This window comes from Amblyomma maculatum, chromosome 1 (genome assembly GCF_055883805.1).
Source record: "Amblyomma maculatum isolate TAMU_Amacu chromosome 1, ASM5588380v1, whole genome shotgun sequence".
Classification (NCBI taxonomy): Eukaryota; Metazoa; Arthropoda; class Arachnida; order Ixodida; family Ixodidae; genus Amblyomma; species Amblyomma maculatum.
This window is the reverse complement of record NC_139344.1, coordinates 325,893,525-325,919,239: the sequence shown is the minus strand read 5'-3', so window position 1 is coordinate 325,919,239 and position 25,715 is coordinate 325,893,525. Positions and strand designations below refer to the sequence as shown.

At 42.4% G+C, this 25,715-nt stretch overlaps 1 protein-coding gene across 1 annotated transcript; it reads left to right on the top strand.

The window, feature by feature from the left end:
* Window positions 1–107: 107 nt before the first annotated feature.
* LOC146207338 (protein arginine N-methyltransferase 6-like) lies at window positions 108–20,605 on the top strand. Its single transcript, XM_084586153.1, has 13 exons — window positions 108–391; window positions 481–528; window positions 609–742; window positions 814–855; window positions 938–1,038; window positions 1,138–1,185; window positions 2,302–2,370; window positions 6,542–6,615; window positions 10,858–10,940; window positions 11,091–11,200; window positions 13,686–13,795; window positions 14,347–14,454; window positions 17,556–20,605. The coding sequence occupies exons 1-13, from the start codon at window positions 321–323 to the stop codon at window positions 17,638–17,640; spliced, it is 1,083 nt and encodes a 360-aa protein (XP_084442279.1). The 5' UTR covers window positions 108–320; the 3' UTR covers window positions 17,641–20,605.
* Window positions 20,606–25,715: the final 5,110 nt, after the last annotated feature.

The following is a 25,715-nucleotide window of genomic DNA, read 5'->3' as shown; positions in this document are numbered from 1 at the left end:
AACAATTTTTTTGTAAGCTACATATTTTAAATTTGTTTAAATAAATAATTGTTATTATGCTTGAGTTAATACTGCCTGTGCGAAACTAGAGAAGGTGAGATGGTCACTGCTTGACGAATGCGCGTCGCAGCGCGATCGGCGCGATCCCGCATGGTATCACCTTTCTTTTGCAAACTCTACTGGGTCTTCAGAAAGTAATCTTACTCCTACAGATACGTCGCATTAAGGAAATGTAAATGTATGAGGGCTCATCGGATTGTGTTATTTGCCGAACCTTAGCTTTGTGATCGTTGGCCGCGTTCCAAGGTCTCCGCAAGAAAATGGACGCTGTCAACAATGCTCCTTTGCAGCCGGACCTCAAGCGAAAACGCTCAGACTCTGAAGAGAAAAGGTGCCTTTATTTAAAATTGTCGTCGCGGGTTGTGTGCAGTGCTCACTTCTCACACTCTGACATGTGTTTTCGTTGATTGTACATTTCAGCGAGGAGTCCCTTAAGCTGAGGACGAGACATGACAATGAATATTTCAAGTGAGTTGCATGCATTGAGAGCATCGTTTACATATGATGGGGTCTGCTCACGAAAGCGTTTTATCTTGTTCTGGATGAAGGTGCTACGCAGGACTCGATATCCACAGAGAGATGATTGGTGATTTTGCGAGGACGTTTACGTACAGGAAAGCGATATTGAACAACTACAACAACCTCTATCAGCGGGCTGTCTTGGACCTCGGGGCTGGCACAGGTTTGAAACAAATAGCCGCTGTACCTCCCGGTATGTGTACTTGAATAAGTGCCTACTCTGTTTGGTTTCAGGCATCCTTAGCATGTTTTGCGCCCAAGCCGGGGCGAGAAAAGGCAAGGCTGATATCTCCATTCATTAGTTGGCAATGACGTCTCAGGCGTCAGGAAGTTTTGTAACGATACCTTTTGTGTGCAGTGTATGCTGTGGAAGCCAGCGACGTAGCCGAGGTGGCCAAAAAAGTTGTCTCATCTAACAAAGTTGACGACCAAGTCGTCGTAATTCAGAGCAAGGTTGAGGTAAGCCAAAATAAACTGTTTCTAGCTCAGTGGCTGTGCATTAGTCATGGTAGTCATCGCATATCAGTATGCTGATCGTTCATTCCTTGTTTCCTCTAGGATGCAATACTGCCAGAGAAGGTGGATGCCATCGTCAGTGAATGGATGGTAAATGAATGGATACGGTCTACAGTTGCCATTTGGATGAGGGATTTCTGGAGAGATTGTTGCTTTATAATATTTTTGGCATGCAGAGCACAGCTAGCAAACTGTTACGCATGAGTTACACACAGTCAGAGTTGAAAATTAACTAAATCGGGTAACCAGGAACATGATGCAACGGTTATGTTTGCTTCACTTGCTTAGCTGCCCTTGCAGAGAGGAAAGCACTGCCTCGTCAGTCTGCAAGCTAAGCACTGTTTTCTCACTATTATCACCAGTTTGGAGCAGTTAGACAGTCAAATTTATCATTAGCATATAGCACACTGTACAAAATCCTGTATGGGGGTCACAAAAAAGCATCACATTCTGGTGACCGCAACAATTAAGCAGAATTACCGTTGGTGCCTGCAGCATATAGACCACGTGATACCTGCGCTTTTATTCAAACCAGTTTGACAACCGAACATATATATGTTAAAGCATCACATTCTGGTGACCGCAACAATTAAGCAGAATTACCGTTGGTGCCTGCAGCATATAGACCACGTGATACCTGCGCTTTTATTCAAACCAGTTTGACAACCGAACATATATATGTTAAACTTGTTCTTAGAAATAAACTTCCACTTATGTTTTCATGCCCCGCCACGGCGGTGCAGTGGTTAGGGCGCTAGACTGCTCTGCCCAAGGATGCGGGATCGAATCCCGGCCGCAGTGGCCACCTTTTTGATGGAGGCAAAAAGCTAGGCACCCGTATGCTGTGTGATGTCGGTGCACATTAAAGAACCCCAGGTTGTCAAAATTTCCTGACTCCTCTACTTCAGTGTTTTCCATAGCCGGAGTCAAGCCCCCCTCCCCCCCTTCAAATGAAACTTGTGCTTTGAATTAAAACTGAAGAAAGTCAGCCGAATTTTTAAAACGTAAATTGAAAGCCCAACCCCATAATTATGTCTGAGTTCATGCCTGTATGTTTTTTTTTTTTTTTTTTTTGCCTAAAGCGTGTGACTAGGCTCATTCTTGTTGGTGCATATGACTTTCTTGGGTTCTCTGGAATGACTATTAGCTAACGAGACTGTTTCCTTGTGCTTTATTTTATTTTTCACTGCCATTTTGTTCTTCCAGGGTTACATGCTCCTGTATGAATCCATGCTTCAGTCGGTCATATTTGCAAGAGACAAGTGGCTGAAAAAGGTAGGTGCTTCACTTCTTTGCTTTTTCATATGAAAGCTGTGCAGTTTTAATTACCAGCAGGAGCAAAGGTACGGCTGCCACTACGCACTACTAAAGATTGACTGTGTATAATGGACTACGGTGATAGCCGTACCAGTGCAGCTCTTGCTCCTATGCTCACTTCAAAAACATCCTCACTGGTCAGCACATGAGTGCGAGAGCTTTTGTAGTAATGTGGCAGTGACTGAATTCACTTACCTTGAGCCAAACTTACCAAATAGGAGAGGGCTGTCTCTAGGTTTTAGTGCATGTTGACCAGCTTTTTTTTTTCTTATTGAAATCTATTTACTGTGGCAGCATTCACAGGGCAATGTTGGCATTTTTAAGGCGAAAGCCTTACTAGAGCCATTAGACAAAACTTCGTCAGCGGCCGAGAGATGGTTCGTAAAAATATGTTATCAAATACATCAGTATGTCATCAAGCGGCCGTTTAATGCAAAAGCAGTGATGTCTACTCTCATGATGCAGATCGAAGTTACCATTTAGGTAATCTCATACATTTAGTTGGTGGCGGCAGTTATTCTGACTTTTGCATAGAAGTGTAATACAACCGTTTGTACCGTTTGTTATATAAGGTTCATTCGATTCAGAACTGGCTCTCGGCACCAATTCTGAAAAAGTTCCTTCAGTGCTAGTCTGGTGCTGACGAGGTACATTTCCAGTTTTGTGGTTCAAGTGCAGCGCGTCAGCAGCGCCATACATCACTGGTGCGACATTTTTCTGTCGAACCTTGTCGTCTGCTCGCCAGTTCCTGCGCCGTGGGCTGTAAGTTCTCGTGGTGTGTCTATTTTCGTGCCTTGCGAGGTCACAGACAACAACATTGTCGAAGTCATTTTTAAGGAATTTCTGGAGTCCTCCGGCAGTGAGGACGAAGAATTTGACGCCGAGCTCTCCTTCACGGCAACACAGTTATTGCGTCGTGGTTCAGACCGAGATCAACTAGTTTGGACAGACCGCAATTAACAGAGTTCCCGTAGAACTGAAGCGCTGTTGCTAGATATTTCAGCTTTGAGCTCGGGAGGCCATTCAGGTTGTCACAAGAGACCTTAGAGAAACACGCCATTTTCACGGAGAATGACACCGAATCCGTCAATGACGGGAAAGAAATGTCCCTAAGTGGAGCATCGATGTTTACAAGCATCTCATCGGCAGTGCGCGTCGTCTGCTAGTGCCATCAATATGTGTACAACTTTTCTGGGCCTGGAACACTGTGAATCTAGTGCTTTGGTGCAGCGCACCGTGAACCAGTTTCAGCAGTGCAGAGAATCACAGCTGAATCGAATGCAGCTATAGTGTTTCAAGTGATGCTGTACGATTTCCTGTTGCATATGGCATAAATCAGGTAGGGCAGGCTAGTTTACAACTGGGAATGGCTCTGACTGCGTGCATTCGCCAACATTCATATCAAAATTGTGACGCAACTGTTCATCATACAGCATTCCAAGTAGTGTCATGTGATTTCTCGTTTCACATAACTTGTCTTGTAGTCAAGTCGCAAGCTAGCTCATGATATTGATTCGAATCAACAGCGTATGTGCTGTGCCCTTAATGATAAGACTTTTCCTGACATTTATTTCATAATTGTGATGCAAATGTTCGTTGTACTGCATTCCGGGTGGTTTCATATGATATCCTGTTGGACATAGCATACAGCTGCTCTAATCAAGTTGGAGGCTAGCTTGTGACATGGCTTGCAACATGCGACTTATAAACTTATAAGACATTCACGCTTTTGCCTTCACAGCACGTAAATAGTCTAAAATGTCCTTTGTGTTTTTTTCTACCCCAGTGGCTTTTATTAAAATTTTCACAGCGCATTTTTTACAGTATTCTGATCTCTTATGCCAATTTTTGCTGCCTGCTGGCATTTTTGGCACAAGTTATCTTAAAATTTTCTATTTCATGGCCTCAATTGGGTGCTGCTTCCAAAGTATGCATTGCACGTGTGCTGTCAAATTTTGTACGCTCGCCTTTAGCACAGTGGCATTAAGGTTCCTTTTCAGCAAAAGACCAGCTTCATCATTGTGAGTGAAAAACCATGAGCATGCCTCTGGAAGGAGGTAGTTGGCAGGTGACATTGATTGATCAGTGGGTTGTGTGACATCATGAGATCACATCACATGGCTGAGAAGCCGCCAACTCCAAGTCAGACACACTACTTCTTGTTTACGCAGACACGCTGCACAGTTTGCTTAAAGCGGGTATTATTATCTGTTGGATGGCTTTTTGTCTAATGGGGTAGCTTATAACGATGCGCTGAAGGAGTATGTGTGAGCTGATGGAGGCACAAATCAAGGGATTTGTGTTAAGCTAATAGCACAGCGCACCTATGTGTGCCAGAATTTGCAAGGGGAGCTGTAGGTAGGAGCCTTTTTAATGCTTTCATGTCGTAATACCTTTAACCCGCTCGTCTTCAACTGGATATAGGATTTCCTCACTAACCATCAGCAATTTGTAGAGGCCAACCATAAATCTTCGCTCTCTAACGTACTCTCTGGTGTGCCACAAAGCACAGTCCTTGGCCCTCTCCTTTTCTTAATTTACATCAGTGACTTACTTAATAATTAATATTTCATCAAACATTCACTTATTCGCTGACGATTGTGTCATTTACTGTTCTATTAATAGTGCTGCAGATAACGATATTCTTACGTCTGATCTACAAAGTTCGGAAGATTGGCGTTGCAGATTGCTGATTGTCTTAAACGCTAACAAAACTGCGCTTTTTTCCTTCCACAGATGACAAAATTACCCCACCTCAAATTATCATCTCAACGGTTCTAGTGCCTCATCCCTCAATTGCATTAAATATCTTGAGGTTGACATCTTGGGTACCATTAATTAGTCCATGCACTTTATGTGCATAATTAACAACGCTAATAGAACTCTCGGCTATCTACGTCATAATTTACGCTTGGCTTCACTAGGGGTTAAATTACTAGCTTATAAAACATTAATTCGGCGAAATTAGAGTATGCATCTACCATCTGGGACCCCGCTCAACTTAACCTAACTAAATCTATTGAACTTGCTCAAAACTACGCCGGTCAATTCATCTACTCAAATTACTTGTACTCCACTAGTGCTGCTTGTCTAAAATCTATTGAACTTGCTCAAAACTAACTAGGGGTTAAATTACTAGCTTATAAAACATTAATTCGGCGAAATTAGAGTATGCATCTACCATCTGGGACCCCGCTCAACTTAACCTAACTAAATCTATTGAACTTGCTCAAAACTACGCCGTTCAATTCATCTACTCAAATTACTTGTACTCCACTAGTGCTGCTTGTCTAAAATCTATTGAACTTGCTCAAAACTACGCCGTTCGATTCATGTACTCAAATTACTTGTACTCCACTAGTGTTGCTTGTCTAAAAAATAATGCGTGCCTACCTAACCTCCAGCAATGCCGTGTTGCAAGACTATGCTTGTACCATAAAATGTATCGCAACCTTCCTTATAACTGTCCTGTCCAGCCTGGTCATCGTTCTTCAGCCCGCACAAATCACCACAAGGCCGTATACCCACCTCCTGTTTGCTTAGTCACCCATCTTCACTCACTCCTTTGTCCAAACAGCTTGTGACTGGAACAATCTTTCCTTCATACAATCCCGGACCATTTCAAGAAAGCCATAGAGACATTGTTTTATTAACACCAGGTTGTTTGCTCATTCCTCATGTAAAGCCCTTACGCAAGGGCCCTTGAGGTATTTGAAATAAATAAATAATTACAAAAGCTTAAATGTTCTTCAAATTTTCCTAGTTCTGTTTTTGGTTTGTTTAAAAAAAATAATGACTAAGTTTCTACTTAGTCTAGCCAATTAATATGCACACAATAGATTGTGTGACAACATCCATTGCTTCATGACATCATAGTTTGGTCAAAGCTCACTTTTGTGTCTTTGCAGTTTTAAAATACTTCTGCTGGGTATTTTGAAAACTCTATGTTTTTATCCTGTATAGAGGTGGCCCTAAGGATTTTGATTATCTTCAAAGTATTCAAAAAGCCCGTAGCGTTCTTTAAGTTTGTTATTAAAAGCCTTGCTATACTTATGCAACAAAGGCAGCATAGCAGTTGTCACGCCACTGAGCCTCCTTTTCTTTCATTGTGTCTTCCTTCATATCTTAGGATGGCGTTTTGCTTCCTGAGAAAGCTCGCATGTTCATCGCCCCTCTGACTGACCCTGATGAAGGCTTTGAAAGGCAAGTGTTTGTTTTGTTTTTGTAGTGTTCGCTTCCAGTTGTGCTTTCCCCACTTCTATTAAATAGCGAAAGGCTTGTAGGTGAGAGTAGCAGAGCAAGGGGCATGCCCATGACCTTCTGCCAGTGCTAGGATTGTATTTTGATTGCGAAGGTGTTAGAAATTTTAGCTCTTTAATGCATATTATTGAGAAGAATATTCTGCAGGATAATCTTATTTCTGGCCAGCAAATTGCAAGCAGGCTTTAGGCTAAATTCAGTTTTACTTACACCTCCAAACACATTCTTTTCCAAACATTGCAGCCATGCAGGCATTCATCAGAAGACCCATGACACACACTGTTGAACGTAAGCACTTACCCAAGGCTTTAGGCTGCTTATAAAGTGTCTGTGCTCTCGCTGTTGCCATGACTACTGCCCTGAATGAAATATATTCACTTTCTCTCATTCTCTTTCTCTTTAAAAAGTCAGATTTCAGATATACCCCCTGGTCTGAAAAGTGCCATGTGACTCAAAATGTTGCACAGTATATTAATTATGGGTTATTGAGGTATGCTGTTTGTGGTTAAAAAGATCCCTCATGCATTCTATACACCAGTGCAAAAAGAAGTGAGTCACTGAAATTAGGGCATTGCAAATAGATGTTATTCCAGTGAGAAAATCCAGAATAAAATGGTCAGATCAATTGGAAACACATTTCCATTGTCTGTTGCATAGATTGAGCACTACCAATCAGAAGCGTGCTTGGCTTTGTACACAAGCAGTGGAAGCTTGCATGGAGTAGTTGCCTTGGCAGACAAGCGCACAGCTGCGCGTTTTGGGTGGCCACGGTGTTTGCCATCTTGGCATCACCACAGCAGTGCTCGCTTCTGCAGTAATTTGAAAAGATAAGGGGTGTCACCCTAGCGTTGTTCATTGTTCTTGTGAGCTTTTGTTCGGTTTTACTGCTTCTTTTCAATTTTCTTTTTCTTTTTTTTCTGAGATGAAATGCTTGTACTATAGTTAACCTAGGTTTACCTCGATTCTAAGCCTACCCACGAAAGTTGAAGGCCCCTCTGAATTTAAGCCAATAAAAAATTAAAGAAAAATTAACAAGGACAACAGCTACAAATGCAAACAGCATTCATTTGCAACCTGCCCCCACTCACTTGACATGCTGTCTCCTCGTCACTGTCCAGCTCAAACAGTGCACAATCTTTTGTTCCATCAAGTGCATTCAAAATGCAGCACTTTCTGACATACCAGGCTGCAGCAATCCAGCTTGCTACTAATCCTAGTGAAGTGGGTTTGATGCGGCCGGTTGCGGTTACCTTGCGCATTCAGTGAGCCAGTCTGCATAAAGCTTTTGCATCTGGTCTTTAAAAGGCGTGTCAGTGCAGACGTCAGCAGGCTGTAGCTGACCTGTCATGCCACCAGATATGATTGTGATGTTTGTACCAGCTTTGGTGAGAGTAGGGGGTAGGCGCGGGAGCAATGGTTTTAGTGCTATAGTTGAACCTCATTATAATGAACACCGATGGAGCAAATTATAGTTAAAGCAAAGTAAAATTAAAGTTTATTTGGTCTTTGCGTTATTTCTGCGGGAGTTCTATCTATGTAACGAAACAAAAAATTCAAAATTTGATGCTTGATCAGTTATAATAAAGTAGATTTTCACATTAACATGGTTTAAAAAGCAACTCAAGAAACTCAATACTTCAATCCTTCGATTTGTCCAATGCAGAAGTGTGTTTGACTCACCCATGCGTTTGCATGCGGCGTCATCTAGGGGAAGCAACAAAAACTAGTATCAACAGCTGACAGGCACATGACTGGCATGTGATCGAATGATCACCTCATCGTGCTGCATGCCCCTGCCACCACTTCAGCCAACCTGTGCACGCGCACTATGCTTCGCAAGTTCGTTTACTCTGTCGCACAAAATGGTAGTGCAGAAGTGCAAAGCAGTTTTGCTTGAGATGAAAATCATGACTTCAGGATGGTGAAGAGCAGGCATAGAAAAAGGATGTTGCCATGGGCTTGATTCTTGTACCTAGCGTGTCGACAGTCTCGAAGGCGAGGCAGAAAATTGAAGTGCCGACTGAAGACATCCACTCCGAAGGTGCCATGAAGAATGATCTGAAGAGTGTTAGCCTTGACATCGCGTCAACTGACGCTTCCCAATGTTATGTCTGAGGATTTCGCTACTGCTGACGACAAGTCGGTCATGGTGCCATGGCTCCCAAACTGACCGACCATGAAATCGTCAGTTAGCTGGTTCCTGCAAATGATACAAGTACTGTTGACGATAGAGAACTGGAAAGAGAAGAGCAAGCTCTAAACAGCACAGACGACGCCGACATGGCCAAGGCTGTGCCTTTTCTTAAATAAATCTTTGTGTAGGCGGGACAACATCCCAACTTGAGTATTCATTTTGCTCTCCAGTATGAGCGAAAGGAGTGACTTCATGTTTATGTCAAGCTTTAATTTCAAAAATTGTGTTCTTTAACAATTTTTTATCGTTCCTATTAAAGTACATTTTTCTTGGGTTTGAGCAGACTCGTTTGCAAAAATTTGTGCATGTACTTTTAAAAGCAATACCAGACATAGCAAACGCATTTTTGAGCCAAGTACGACTTCATATATAATGAGATTCGACTGTATGTGTATCATGAGAAATAATTGGTATGAACTTGAAGTGTGCTAAAAGCCTAGCATCTGCGCCTTGCAGATTTTCAATCATCGTTAATATCCAGTGCGCAGGCTGCCAGGTCATGAGGCACAACAAAGCTCCACGACCAGTGTCGGCTGTGAGTTTCAATGGCAGCAGTGCATGCTTTTAGTTTAGCTTTGTGAGGGCACTAGCTCTGTGCAAATTTTATAGCTTCAGTGAGTTGTCATGTACTACTCTACTGTAAGTTATATTTAAATCCTCGAATCTAAGCCGACCTAAGAGTTTCATGTCTCGTGTTTTGGAAAAAATATCTATCGTCTTTAGATTGAAATAAATATGTTAACATACACAGACATGATATTGTGGGTCCATATCACAAGTATGAAGGAACAAAGTTCAAATTGGGCGCTCAACTGTTCAAAAAGTCCAGTCAGGTAACCACCTTATTTTTGCTTTATATTTATCTGAAAATCTCTGCTACATTCCAGCATGATCAGCCCCAAAGAAGCATTTTGGGAGTGGATTAAAATACTAAATGTTATAATTTTTCAGCAAAGGGCTGAGGCATGAGAATGCAAATGCCTGAACACCGAAACAAATAAGGCTTGTTTAGCTGAGTATGGTAAGGAATAAAAGCACCACAGACCCCTTTGAGTAATTTTTTTTTTTGTGTGTGTGTGTGTGTTTGAAAGACTGAAGTTATTGTATACTGTTCCTACTAGGCAGGTGTTAGTAAAAGAGCGCAAACTCGGAGTTTTATTGTTGACGTAGCTTAGTATTTTTAACCTATGCTTCGTGGAAATGAATGAGATGGTGACATCTTTTTAGGGTTATTTATTTGTGGGTTTGGGTTTGATTCCAAGAAACTGTGAAATCCGTGTAACTTTTATGATTCTATGGACTCTATTTCATTCTTATTTAATGAAATGTGCACATGTGTGATGTGCTACATCTGATGAAGGCAATATACAGGTGGAGGCAATTTAAAAGGGGGCACATCATTTATGTGACCACTAAATACTCCCTACATAGAAGCATATTGCTTGTTTTTTTTTACCAAACAAAGGTAGAATAAGCTTAGTTGTTCTTAAATGTAATCTTTTTGCTCCCTTTCATTCTACCCGTAGAAAAACTTACTCTTTTTGGATGCCAAGTTATAAGTTATACATATTTTTTCTAAGAAGAGGGGAGGGGGGGGGGGGGGGGAGGTCATGTTTGCTTACAGGTTGTTTGTGGTGCTCTCAGGCTTTATGTCCAAGCTCTGTAACAAATTTTTTTGTTGCTAATAAGCAAACAAAATGGCACGAGCTAGTTGATCATGTGTTAATTTTTCCCTTTGAGCAGTTAAGGATGTTTATTGTATGCTGCAAGCAACCAAGAAATGCTTTCATGTGAAGAAATCAGCCTTAAAAACTCAACAGCCTTTATTCAACATACATTTGTCGCAGTGGCTTTGTTTTTCTTGTTATTTACAGATAGCTGCAGAATTCAGAACTCAAGCAATACTTATGCACAAGAGAAAAAGGCTTGTAAATATGACTGTTATGCTGAAAGTATCTTCAGTGAACTTACTGTGACGTTTACTCGTGCAGGATTGATTTTTGGAAGATGGTCAAGGACAATTTTCACGTAGACATGTCCTGTGTGACAGAGTTCGCGAAGACTGAAATGTACAGTAAGTGGCATGTTCTTGTTTTAAAGTCCTCGTGTGTGTGTGTGTGTGTGTGTTTTTTTTTTTTTTACCACAGTGCTTAAAAAAGGTTTTAAAAGAAATTTTTCTCGGAAATGAGTGGCGGTGGTGACCCCCTTTCTTCTTCCTTGTCAGAACACATAACCGTGAAAACGGTGGATGCAGAAAACGTGATCTCTAGGGGCACCTGCTTCCTCGAGCTTGACCTCTACACTGTCAAATCTGAAGAGCTCCAATGCATTAAAGTGAGTTTGACATGGACAGCAACTCTATAAATATCTTGGAAAAATGAAAATAAGTAATAATTTTTATTGTGCCAGTGAAAATGACGGACATATGTGACCTGCAATGAGTAGGGTCCGTACTGTGACTTAAGTCCCCACTTTGACTGATCTCAGGAGGCATATGTGATTGGTTAAAGTCAAAGGTGGGCATATGAGTAACTCAAAAACATGATGATTAGGGTGGGATTCATTTCGCTTGTTATATTTCTTGAAATGTCAGAAATAAATGATCGCCAGTATGCCTTGCCTGAAGAGATTTCATTGTTATGGGCAAAGTGGTTAATTAAGTAAATAACAAATGAATGTTAGAATAATTTAGTAAGGAGTCTAATAGTTGCAACTGGATAAGTCAGCTCAGTTATTTAGATATGTTCACTAAATTTGTTTAAATGCCAACAATGCAAACACGGGGGCCAGTTGGTTGATCATACTGGGGAATACTGCGCTACTTGATAGACAGAGACAAGTGAAAGACGACACACGAATGAAGCGCAAACTTACAACTGTTTATTTTTATCATCAAAACACGTACATATATAGTACATATAGCATTGTCAAATCTCAAACACATCATTCATGCGTGCGCACATTATCACTTCGACCACAACTCCGCATCTGCGCAGCTATCATATCTAGCTCCTCTTTTGTGAGAGCCACAGATGATGTACTAACACACATCCTTTTCTGCTGACTCAATTAAGAAGGCTTCTACGATTTCTCTTTCAATTCTTTCCTTTTGTTTGCCTACAATTTCAGTCCTGTGGAATAATGGTTTGCAGCCAGTTTTGCACCGCAAGCAATGTTGCACAAGATTTCCAGGTTGGCTGATTTTCCCATAGTCATTATGATGTTCCAGGAGCCTCTTCTTAACACATCTTCCCGTTTGTCCGATGTAATGTTTTCCGCACGAAATCAGGATCTTGTAAATAATTTCATCCTGACAAGGTATGAACCTTTTTTGATGTGCAGTTTCACATTCCTTCGTCAGCGTCAGCGGCTTCCTTGAACTATTGTGGGTGTATCTGGGATCCCTGTATATGCTGTACGAAGGGGAAATATACGCACGGCGAAGAGGCATTTGTATCGAGCCGTGCCTGGCTCTTTCAAACCTATACATGGCAAAGAGAGACCGCAGCCTAAAACCTGAACTGGATAGCAGGGATGTTGTAGCATGCTTTCGATACGTAGATGATTTTTTGCTTTGTTTTAGTACAGAAAGATCTGGTACTGTCGACGCGGATATGATGGTCGCGCTTTTCAAGTGCAAGTTCAATGGGCTTGACTTTACCTACGAAATACCTGATAAAGGGATGATAAGGTTCCTTGATCTACAAATACAGGAGACCCCCATGCACACATGCTGGTGGTATCATACCAAAAACGAAAAAAGCCTCATGAGATTCGATTCCAGCCAGTCCAAGCTTGTTAAAAGGAGCGTTGCCCACTCGTGCATGTTGCAGAGCATTAAGAAGTTCTGCGATCACAAAATGACAGAAAGCATCGGCATGCAAATAACCTGGCTGAAAGCCAGTGGTTTTCCAGATAGTGTCATTTCGTCTGTGGCAGAAAAGCTGCTGAAAAACCTAACGAAGAAAACGTAGGTGGAGAGAGAAGAGGGCAACAGAGAGCGATGTGTTATAATTCCGTATATACATAAAGTGTCTCATAGATTAAAGAAGGTAGCAAAGAAACATAATGTGAAGGTGATATTTAGGGCTCCAAAAAAGTTGATAAGCCTCTGTAACGCAGTAAATGAGCATGACAAGCGTGGTAAGAGGAAGGAATGTGAAACTGCACATCAAAAAAGGTTCATACCTTGTCAGGATGAAATCATTTACAAGATCCCAATTTTGTGCGGTAAGCAATACATCGGACAAACGGGAAGATGTGCTAATAAGAGGCTCCTGTAACATCATAATGACTGTGGGAAAATCAGCCACCCTGGAAATCTTGTGCAACATTGCTTGCGGTGCGAAACTAGCTGCAAACCATTATTCCACAGGACTGAAATTGTAGGCAAACAAAAGGAAAGAATTGAAAGAGAAATCGTAGAAGCCTTCTTAATTGAGTCAGCAGGAAAAGATACGTGTGTTAGTACATCATCTGTGGCTCTCACAAAAGAGGAGCTAGATATGATAGCTGCACAGATGCGGAGTTGTGGTCGAAGTGATAACGTGCGTGATCACACGCATGAATGTGTGTTTGTGATTTGACAGAATGCTATATGTACTATATATGTACGTGTTTTGTTGATAAAAATAAACAGTTTTAAGTTTGCGCTTCATTCGTGTGTCGTCTTTCACTTGTCTCTGTCTATCAAGTAGCGCAGTATTCCCCAGTTTGTTTAAATGTTGTCAGGCATTATAAGATTGCCTTATCTTCCAATCATTTCTTTGTCTCATCCTTATTATTTCTTCTATGCTCTTCGTTCTTGTTTTCTTTCTAGGAAAACTTTATGTGCTGCTGCTATGGCCACGGCAGGGTCCATGCGTTCGTCATTTGGTTTTCCGTGGAATTTCCTCGTGATGTTATCCTTTCCACTTCACCTTATGACTCGTGAGTGCTTTGTGGTTGCTGCTACTGAAATGCCCATGCCAAGGGCACTGTTATTTAAGCCTAATTGGAATTTAAAGCTCTTTTCTCATTTGAGCACTATTTAGCAGATTACTGCTCACCGAAATTTAAAGACAAGACATGCCTTTCCTTTATTGCTCAGGCTTCTAAGTTCAAACTGGGGCTTGTTTTTGTCAGCGTTTTCATTCCACTAGAGGTTTTTCTGTAACCTATTTGTGAGCATTTGCGTCATCTTTGGATTTGCTGTAGGCACAACAGGTGGGAAAACACTGAAATCTTTCCTGCTGGTGTCCATTAGAGCTTTTCGCCTTATTGTCCATGAAGCTTTTAATGAACTGCAAAGGCCACTCTTGGAAAGTGCATGGGACATAAACATTAGTGGTGAATTTCGCATTTTAAAAGCAGTAGTGCTTCCTAGAATGTGATTTTTTTGTGCCTTGTAAGCTGTTCTTTTTTTTTTTATCACAATAAACTAGTGGGAGGTTCTACCTGATTTTGGGCACTGTTTATGACTTTGCCTTCATGACTTTCAGGGAGACGCACTGGCAACAGACTGTGCTGTACATAAACCCTGTGGATGTGAAGCAGGACTCCGAGATTCGGGGAACCATCACAATCAACCCAAGTGCCGACCACCATCGGTGAGCTGTGAACACTAATCTGTCTGATCAAGCGTGGAACTGAGTATTAAGTATAGCGATAAACCTGACGTGTTCATGATTCAAAATTGGTAGCCACTGTTACAAACCTCATTTAATGATGCCTATGATAAAGTGCAACATTCTGGAAAAATTCTTGGTGCCTCTTAGTCTTGTGCTGCTTAAGGGGGCGGTGGGGGGACCTACTTTTTCGTAAAACTGAGAAACCACTCGCATGCAAAGCACACTCAGTAAACAGCTCTGCACGGGCTTCATCAAGGTGTCTGTTGCACCATTTGATGGTGCTGCTGAACCCAAGGAGGCGGGATCGAATCCTGGTCGTGGCGGCCACTTTATGGTACAGGCGAGAAACAAGACGCCTGTGTGCTGTGCGATGTCAATGCACGTTAAAGAACCCAAGGTGGTCGAAATTTCTGGAACTCTCCACTACGGCATCTCTCACAACCAGAGTCGCTTTGGGACGTTAAACCCCATAAACCAAACCAAATCAAATCATCCTCATGTCTCCTCTCCATCAGTCATAATGCTAAGTGGCGCTCTGTTGCGCATATGTCATTTCTTTCTCATTTTTTTCATTCATATTGTGGCTGCTGTGTTTACATTTGCAGAAGAAATAGTCTTCTACTGCAATTTTTAAAGCTTGCCATAGGACCCCTGTAAGGCTGGGAAACTCGAATTGCTACTTGCAGATTTCATGGTAGGTTTAAAAGAAGCCAACTCCTTAACTTTTGTAGTAATTTTAAAGCTTAGTTTGTCTTGCATTGGAATTCAGTTCTGAAGTACTCGATGGTTATTTGCTTAGCCTGCAAGGAGACCAAAATCGAGTGCAGCATGAAGAAATAAGACGCTACTGATATTACGGTGAAAATCTTTACAACTAGATTTTGCATCAAGTGGCACTCTGTCTGGCAGCTGGAAATCTATAATTTCTATATTTGAGCTTCAGTAACAATTAAGAATGCGCGAAAGTTGAAATTTCCAAATATGAATCGAATATGAATATGTGAAACAAAGAAAAAAAGCCTTCAAATATCAAATTGAAAAAAAAAAAAAAAAAGCTGATAATTAAGAAATTGCAAACATTCTTTGTCTTGCTTACTTCAGACTTCACGTGGCATTTACTAATAAAATTAAACTAGAATTGCACAGATGTGTATACCCTACTGAAAAATCCAGAATATATTTTACACGATTCCGTGTACAGGTTTTTGCACAGGACGGACCTGCATGAAACTGAGTGAAGCGGTTATATCACTGCCAAATACAGTAAACTCTCCTTAATTCGGCCTTCAAGGGACCTTAAAAAATTTTCTACTTATTTGAAACCTCGAATTATTGAATGGACCTGAACAGACTGCAAAAACCATTTGCACCACGGTAATTTTGTCTGAACGCCTGCATGATCGCTGTCTGCATATGACCACCCATCATGGTTTGAGGATGCTTCACTGCGTCGCAGCCAAGCATAGCGCTGAAGCGTTCAGTGCAGTGACGCGTGCATTGCGGTGAAGTTTCCGCTGTATTCGGTAATTTTGGAATGCTCGAAAATTTGAATTCTATCAGTTTTTCTAATACAAATTGAGTAACAACGCTGTTCCATTTGTATTTGGAATTTTAAACATTCGTACCACCCCGGGTAAAAACTGTTCTAACATAGGGCATCATAGTGTTGGAATATTTTGCGGAAATGAGTATAGAGGTACGTGTTGAAACAGCCTTTATTTTTTATTGTTGCTTAACACCCTGTGCTAGGCATGGGCTCTTTGCTGAACAATAGCTGGACATACTTTCAAACATGATGTCTTTCTTTTCTACAATAAGCCTGCTTAAGTCCCCTGCTAGCATGAATTTCTAGCAGCACGTTAAATGGTGCCATCAGTCCCTTTTCGTTATTGAAGCCCGGAAATATGCATACTTTGTTGTTGAATGCTAGGAACTTTCTTTGAAACATTGGAATATGCAATAGCTTTTAAGAGGGTATCAGAGGATTGGAGGCAGACTTTCATATTTTTTCACTTAGAGCAATGAAAATTAGTGCACTGGCTTGAAATACCATCAAACGGTCAGATATAATATAAAATTTCACTCTGATATCTTCAGTAGCTCTTGTTTTGTCATTGCATGCTATTCACATCTTGCTTGCTTGTGGAAAGGCTAGCATGACTACAACATTGGCTATGGGTCTGTAAGTGGTTTTAATACTTCATAAGAAGTGTAATCTAAATGAAGGCATTCATAACTTCCTTGCTCTTTTCTTAACCGACACAGTATGCACCTTTTCGAATGATCAGAATGAATCATGGCTTAATTACTCGTTAATAATAAAAAATATGAGCTTAGGTGGTAAATCTGAGACTGCCTTGATGCAAAACACATGCCAGTAATTACAAAAAAATAATAATAATAATAACAGCATTCAAATCCATGCATCCATTGCTGTGCTATGCTTTCCACGAGCAAATTGATTATGGTCAAAACAAACTTTTGAGAAAACAAGCCTTAAAGTTCTTAATTGGCATACATTGCCAATGTATGTGTACATTACACTGTGTCTATAGTATACTTATTTGGAGCACTTAGAATTTGTTTTTGGGTGAAATATTTCAGTTCAAGAGAGAATGAGTGTTGTAAATGCCGAAAAGCCGAGTTTTCTAAAGTCAGCTTATTTTACGATTTTCGCGATCTGATCCCCACATCCCCCTTAATTAAAAGTGTAAATACTCCTCCGAAATTTACAACATATGATGGATTAACACTGTTCCCACCTTGAATTGTTAATAAATAAGCCTTGCCCTTCCAGGCACTAGCCGTCCTGGTTAGCTTCGTTAGTAGAGCAACTGCTCTGGAAAGGCTGAAGGTCCACTGAACAGTTCCCCTCCCCCCTTTTTTTTTTCAGCTACTAAATTTTTGATAAAGCCATGTAGCCTTACTTTGTAACTGTATGGTTGCACTTGGGTGGACAATAATCGACTCCTTTCAATTGAATTTTCGTGTAGTATTGGCAGAGATTGCTCCCTTTTTATTTACATTAGGGATTACGTGTCAGAGTGTGAGACTTACTGGTGTTACCGTTTCTTGTGCAGAATGTTGGATGTGGAGCTGGCCTTCACTGTGGACGGCAGGCAACCACGAAAGCAGGTGTATCGAATGAATGACTGTGGCCCGTGAACAGCGACACTTTTAATTCAGCCTGGCTTTTTTTTTCGAGTGCTGTTTCACTGTGTCTATTTATTTGACATGGCATGTACAGTGGCAAAAGTTGGCCTTCAGGTTATACAGATAAACATCCAGCTCTCATCTCATAACACATTTTTTTTTTTTTTTTTTTTTTTTTTGCATTTTAGAATTTGCATTTGTTGAGGCAAGTATGTCTTTAACGGCTGTGTCAGAACACTTCTTGTTGGCGAAATTCTGCATGCTGGTTTTAGTTCAGCAAAATCTGTTCTGCAGTTTTTGACTGTTGTAAATGCTCTCAAGGGATTGGGGTTGAGGGATGTCAGAGCAGTAGCACACATCGCTCCATTAAAGGAATACCTGCTGCAGGTATCATTAAGCTCAGGAGAGAATGCACTGCAATTTTTTCCATCATTTTTTATATAGGGAAATGCATTATCACCCTAATCTTTAGTAGCTCAATGAAGTGCAGTGCATAAAATGAAATGGAAATGAAACATTTCCTTGCTGGACATGTTTCAGTGCAGGCATTGTATGCCTTGCAAGCACAAATCATAGTCTTTGGTATCTGTTAAAGCATGCATGGGTGTATAAGCATCACATTTTGACAAGCATAGAAGAAAAAGGATGTTTTTGTTTGTTTGTTTGTTTTTTTGTTTTCGTTTTTTTTTTTTTAAAAGGGGGGTGGGTGGTACTTGTAAGCACTCATTGTTACTGAATACCATAGATTCTGCATGCAAAGCCACAAGGACTGGGTTCATCAGGAAATACTACAGTAAAATCTCGCTGATACGAATTCGCGAAATTCCCTGGCCGGAGTGCATTGTGTACAATGTGCAAAATTTTGGATGTTTCGAACGCATTCCCGCGCCACTACGAATGATATGAACAGGCGAACTGCTGCCGCAACCTTGAGCATTACGCACTGCTCGCACATCTTTGACTCTGCGATCGCCGGCCGCGCTGTATGTACGCATCACGAGCAGTTTTCAGCGGTGCGTGGCCCACAAACTGCAGATGTTGTAACCTTAGCAGCTGGCAGCGGTGGACGCGCACGAACCGCACATCGCTGGCTCCGCGATCGCGATCCGCAAACAGTTTGTGGTGCCGCGCCGCACGTATGTCGCCATCGCCTGTCGCGCTGTACACGGAGGCAGGTGGACCGTACATCGCCGGCATTGCGATCGTTTTCCACGGCGCGAAAAGTTTGCAGCTGCGCGCTGACTTGAGTAGTAGTCGGCGGTGGGCGCGCACGGCTGCACATCGTAGACTTCGCAACCACTAGTTGCGCCGTACGCATCACGAGCAGTCTGTGGCGCCACGTGGCTGGCACATCGCCTTCTCAGTGCTGTACGTGCCACAAGAAGTCTGCAGAGGCCCGCGGCCCGCATTTCGCTGCCGTCACGATCGCCGCTTGCGCTGTGTGCGCCGCGAGTGACAATTAGTGACCTCGCGACTGTAATAAACCTTCTCGGACAAAAACTGATCTGCACAACTGCCTTTCCTATGCTTCTGCATGCTTATTTTCTTTCATTTTGATATGATACAAATGTTCGGATGACCCCGTGAGATTCGTATCATCGAGGTTCTACTGTGTAACACTCTATGTGCCAAGTGTTGTATCTTCAGTTTTACCCTTTTGCACCTTGATAAGGCATTGACCAACAAACAAGGTGGTCAAAACACATTCATGGCTAATGAAGGCTTGAACCACTCTAGCTGATCAGCAGCACAGGTGTGTTGCTTTGATTTTGTTGAAGCTGTCAGTGCTTATTTGTTTTTGCCCAATGGTGATGTCCTACAGCATCTAAGGCCACCTTACCTTAGAAGCTTCGGCATGGTGGCTACCTTGAGTGATCAGTTTTACTTGTACCCAAAAGCTTGGAATGAAGCAGGTGATGTAAATTGCAGCTGTAGCTGACTTGACATTGATTTATCTTTGTGGGTGAAATGATGTTTTCAGAAGTGCAGTGGAGATGCCAGTTCATTTTCAAAATGTGCCATAATAGGTAAGGACAGAGACCTTGTCCCCACTGCTACAGAAGCAGCAGATCCGATGAATATTTTATCTGCTTGCCTTCCTCATGCAGTTTCTTTGTCGGGGAATAAATATCCTTGTGGTGAAAGTAAATTTGTCTTGGCATGTAACAGGTTTGCACAAAAGTTTTCAGAACACAATTATAATCAAAAGGACTTAATATCTATGCTAGTTAGAGGCACGGCTATTGATGTTGCATCAGGAACTGCGAAGGACTTTTTAAGTTCATAACTAGCTAGAGAACCAAGCGGCTAAGCTCAAACAAATGGACAGCTTCTTAATACTAATGTCTTGAACTGAGTGATTTGAGTTGCATTTCTCAGGCAATTGCATTTCTTCCCATCTTTTATAAAAATGTAGGTTAAACTTCTTAATGATTGTGTTTACCTTATTTTGTAAAGGCCTACTGTGTTTGCTTATATAGTATACTAGTGAGAGTGGAAGGGTACGAGGAGCTGATATTGTCAGTTACTGCCTTGCAAATTATAACACGTTTCTTATTAGGAAGTGGGTAAGCAGTGTAATAGCAAAATGAGAAAAATTGGCACAATTTGCATCATGCTTGCATTATCAGCAGCTTGTGTGTGCTATCTTAAATGCTTTGAAGAGTAGTTTGATGTCATCGTTAGCTTTAGTGGCCTATTGTACAGATGTTGTCAACAATTTTCCACAAACATTTTGCTTTCTCTCTCTCACTTGCTCAGTAAGTTCTTTTGCAATACATTAAATTGACCGAACTTCATTTCTTTGCTTTTGAGTAGAAGTTGTGACCAGAGTGTTGTGTTTTTGGAATGGAGTGAATTTGAATTATGATTGGAACACTTTACATTGTAGCTCTAAAGCAGGATATTTGGAAACATTTTTATCGATTGCAAATGAATCATTGTGAAATAAATGTGAATTTTCTGTTTGTTAAGTACATACAGTCTCATTTGTTCACTGTCACATTGCCACTGGCAAAGAACCTGTTTTCTTAGTAATGGTACAGAAACAAAAAGGTTGTATACTTCTTCCACGGCTGCTCGAAGAATCGAGCGGCCGTGCTTCTTTCATAGGTCGCTTAGGGTAACAAACTGGATTCCAAGGGAAGGAAAGCGTAGCAGGGGGCGGCAGAAAATCAGGTGGGCGGATGAGGTTAAGAAGTTCGCAGGGGTCAAGTGGATGCAGCTAGCACAGAACCGGGTTAATTGGTGAAATATGGGAGAGGCCTTCGCCCTGCATTGGGTATAGTCAGGCTGATGATGATGATGGCAAGTGATCTCAAAATAACGGCTTGAGGGGCTAGTGTTTGTGTTTGTTTGCGCCACATATCTGAACACGATGGCAAGTGATTTTTACCAAAGCATGAATGAAGCTTTTTTGCCAGTGTTGAGACATGCTTGTCAGCAGCATGGTCATGCTATATTCTGTGTAAAAGATTAAAAACAGCATACCCTTTACAAACTTGGAGCTGCTGGCATGGCATTTCACATTGCCATTGCTTAAAGGAACCTGGAGGCATCCACCTTTGAAAGCAAGAAAACAATTATTTGTTTTCCTTAAGGATCTTGCCGAGTATAGATGGATATGAATCGAGTGATTGTTTTAGAAGGGATATCTGTTGACAAATTCGACAAAAAGATGTGTACCATATTTATTTGAATCTAGGAATCGAGTGATTGTTTTATAAGGGATATCTCTTGACAAATTAGGCAAAAAGATGTGTACCATATTTTTTTGAATCTAGGCTGATAGAATTTTTTTTTTTAATATGAAATATGAAACTCTCAAATTGGCTTAGAGTCAAGGATTTTGCCGTATCATAAAGCACAGCAACTTATAAAAGCAAAAAAAGAAAGCTCACAAGTAGCCGACGAGAACGCCAACGAGACAATGCTCGCCATTACTATCTCCTGCCAATGCCGATAAAAGTACACTTGAGCATTGGCTCAACATTGCGGTAATACCTGCTGGCATCACAGGCCAGCTACAACCTATTGATGTTTATCTAAACAAGCCTTTTAAGGATTGGCTGTGCAAATTCTATGTTGACTATGCGAGTGAAGCGTGGGAACAAACTCCAGCAGGCCGCATCCAACGCGTCTCTAGGAGTTGGAGCTAGCTGGATCGCTGCAACCTGGGATGGCATCCCAGAAGGCTTGGTTGCGCGCTAATTCCAAAAGTACAGCATCCCCAATGCACTCATGGCATAGAAGATAAGATTGTGCACTGTACGAAGAAGGCAGTGACAAGGTTGTCAGCAATGACGATAAATGAACGGGAGCAAATTCGTGCAAATAATTGCTGCTTGTGTGCCATCCCTGCTGTTGTTCAATTGTTTCTTTGGCCAACTTGAGGAAAGGAGAGGTGTTCAATTTTTGGGTGTTGGCTTTGTGGTTGACTTAAGTTAAATTAAGTATGGACATAGCCGCCTTTTATTTTAGTAGGAAAAATGGAGGCTACAGTATGGTACATACACTACATGCCATTGACGGGAACCAAAACCATGTTATCTGCATGTTGTGTTCGATATTCTGCCGTTACAGTGGCGGCCCTTGGTACTCATGTTAACTGGAAAACGTTGAGAGTGTTTGTCAGTGCCACACGCTCCTATACCAAAACAAACTTCTGTATTATTTTGTAAACTTATTCTAAGGAGCCCTTAATTTACGTAATTAGTGAGAAAGCACCAGTTTGGAGGTTCAGAGCCTAGTGAAATCATCTTAATGTTTGCATGTTCGCAAACTAACCACACTGCATGGCAGCAGCATCCTCTCAGTCTTGCCTGGGGAAGTACACCTACTTCCGAGACAGTACTACTCCCTCCTGTCTCGGAGGCAACATGCAAACACCGCAGCAGGTGCTTTCACGCAATGCAACCAGAACTAAGTAGAGTTAAACCTCTGTCATTTTTCTTGTCAACTTATTGATCTTGCCAGTGTCTTAACATTGAAGATATTTGAGCGGTCTTTTGGCAGATGAAGGTGCTATTTTGAAATTGGCAGCGGAACTGTCGAGCCGCAGCAAGCGAAGATAAGTAGTGGTTGCTGCTCTATGTACTTATCAGAGGAAAACACGTGCTACTACACTACTGGGATAGGTTCTAAGTAGAGTTGCAGTAGGTAAACATGGGCCGCCTTTACTGTCATCACTGAAGGGATTGCTTTATGTTGACAACTTTCCTTTTCGTGCTTTGAAAGATGTGCAATTGCAAAAGCAAGTTTTAAAATGCTTGCGTAAATATGAGTACTATGTGACTGCTGCAACGAGAACTATTGGCACACCTAGAATATCATGCACGTGTTGAGAGTGAGGCAAAAGTATTTGAAATAAAGCTGCCCTCATGAAAAGGGTGCCGCTGCTTTCACAGATTTTCCCGCAAGTCGCGGTTTAGGTGTCCACAGAACAAGTGTGACAGATACTGTGCCTTTCCTGTGAACCAATTATTATTATTAACATTATTACTCGGTTAACGGCTATATGTGTAATTAATCGCCGGCTGTAGAATATCTAGGTGTTACTATTACAGATCATTACAACATGGTACCCATATTAAGATAAATTTTCTGAGATCACTGCAGAATCTGTGAGAGTTAAGGCCTATTCACACTTGCGGCTAGATGAGGACGCGCGAATGCCAGTCGCGCGACCAGAGGAGAGGAGCTCGCCACTACCGATGTTCACACTTGCGACAGTCGCCTTCTCGTTCAGTTCTCGTTCCGAACGAGTTGGAAGTAGGAGAGCTGCTGGGCGAAGACAGTGAACGTCGGTAGCTGCCGCCTGCCAGACACTTCAGCTTTTTCAGGCGAGCCGGTACGCATGCCGCGCTCTCGTATTTCCAGGAGAACGCCGACGACGAATAGACGATGTCAATCACCGTGGTGTCAATATAAAATGTTGCACCTGCGTGAAAAATCCATTTGTCAAAAGTTCATGGTATTTACCGGATAGTCCGAATATCTTTCCAATCTCCTCCCAGGCCATATCCTATCTCCCTGCCTTTGAATTCCGGGTGCCGTTTGTTGAAAAGGTAGGGGTATTCTTTAATTGCATTGAGAAGGTGCTCGATCGAGTACTCCGGGACCTCGCTGATTGGTGAAATGGTTTGCGACTAGTAGTCGCGCGACTGAAAATTCGAGCAGTGCCCGATCGGCCCGCGGCAGTCGCCTTTCGACCGATGCGACCATTTGCGACTGTCGCTTTTCGACCAAAACGGTCGCGCGACCGCTGCTAGTCGCAAGTGTGAACGGGCCTTTAATGCTGTGTTGTCCGCGAGATGTATCAGCGGGATACAGGGGCGCGCGATGTACCGTGTTGGGCGGCAACATCTCAAGGCCCGTTCACACTTGCGACTAGCAGCGGTCGCGCGACCGTTTTGGTCGAAAAGCGACAGTCGCAAATGGTCGCATCGGTCGAAAAGCGACTGCCGCGGGCCGATCGGGCACTGCTCGAATTTTCAGTCGCGCGACTACTAGTCGCAAACCATTTCACCAATCAGCGAGCTCCCGGTGTACTCGATCGAGCACCTTCTCAATGCAATTAAAGAATACCCCCCCCCCCCCCCCCCCCCCCTTTCAACAAACGGCATCCGGAATTTAAAAACAGGGAGAAGGATATGGCCTGGGAGGAGATCGGAAAGATATTCGGACTATCCGGTAAGTACTATGAACTTTTGAGAAATGGGTTTTTCACGCAGGCGCAACATTTTATATTGACACCGTCTATTCGTCGTCGGCGTTCTCGCCTGAAAAAGCTGAAGTGTCTGGCAAGCGGCTGCTACCGACGTTCGCTGTCATCGCCCTGCAGCTTTCCTACTCCCAACTCGTTTTTCGAGAAGGCGGCAGTCGCAGGTGTGAACATAGCTCCTCTCCTCTGGTCGCGCGACTACCAGTCGCGCGACTTCATCTAGTCGCAAGTGTGAATAGACCTTCAGGCTTTCGCATTTGTGCACTGTAAGTTATGGGGGTTACTCTTGGAATAATGCGCCAAATGGGGCTAGACGCTGCAGTCGCCTTCTAGCTCCGGCGTGTCGCTGTGACCCAACCCGCGGTGCGATAAGCCGCTACTCCATCGGGTTCGGGCCAGAGGGGACAAATACCGAGTTGCGTGAGCTTTAATTTGCCCGAACAAATATATGCGGAACAAACAATGCGGCGTCTCTCCGGCGGAAAATAACCGCGCGCGTGCACGGTAAACCGCCGAAAAAGCTCCGAAAGAGTTGCGACAGGACCGGGGAGAGGAGGTGTCCCAGGTAGGCCGGGAGGAGAGAGGGAAACGCGGCGGCGTCACTGCGGAAGAGTAGACGAGAGAGAGAGAGACAAGCTAACTCTCATAAGAATAATATGATTCTGATTGAATGCTCAAATAATACAGCATAAGGCCATCGATTTCGGCCTCCTCTACAATCTCTAGAAGCCTAAACCAAGTTCGAGGATCACTAAGGTCGCATATTATAGTGAATGCTTGTCAAAGAAAAAAGAATATCTGAATAAAATATTTTCGCTGAAGAAAACAAACGCGCTCAGTGACCACCGTCCACGGCCTGTATGCAAGACGTTATGCAAGAGCGCAGCCGACACCGCGAATAGCAGACCAAGTGTACTTCCATTGACCTTGGTACTTCCGCCATGTAGCAGATGACATGATGAGATCTCGTTGTGACGTCAGCAGTTAATGGTCGCGAGACCAGAAAGCTGCTTTGGATATTTTAAATAAAAATTCATTTTAAAACTATCTGCTGAACCGAATGAGTTCAAATTTCGAGGATTTATAATTTAACGTGTGTGCAGTGAAACGCAATAATCGGTTTATGCTCAAATATTAGCTGTCATGACCCCTTTAACCTTTGCTCAGCGCGTGGTATCGGTTTCCTCACTCTTGGTGAACATTTTTTCAGTGTCCATTAATTATTAGCAACGATATCTTTAAAATCGGCTGAAGCCATCGGCCGTGGGAAATTTGCTGCTTTGTATCACATAGACTGTACTACATAGGTACCAAACGAAACCGAAACGAGCGAAGTCGATATGGCCGATATAGCCAAAGAAAAGTC

Coding starts and splice junctions, on each gene's coding strand:
- LOC146207338 (XM_084586153.1), top strand. CDS start 321: ATGGACGCTGTCAACAATGCTCCTTTGCAGCCGGACCTCAAGCGAAAA. Junction 6,616..10,857: donor CCTGATGAAGGCTTTGAAAG/GCAAGTGTTTGT, acceptor TTACTCGTGCAG/GATTGATTTTTGGAAGATGG. Junction 10,941..11,090: donor CGCGAAGACTGAAATGTACA/GTAAGTGGCATG, acceptor CTTCCTTGTCAG/AACACATAACCGTGAAAACG.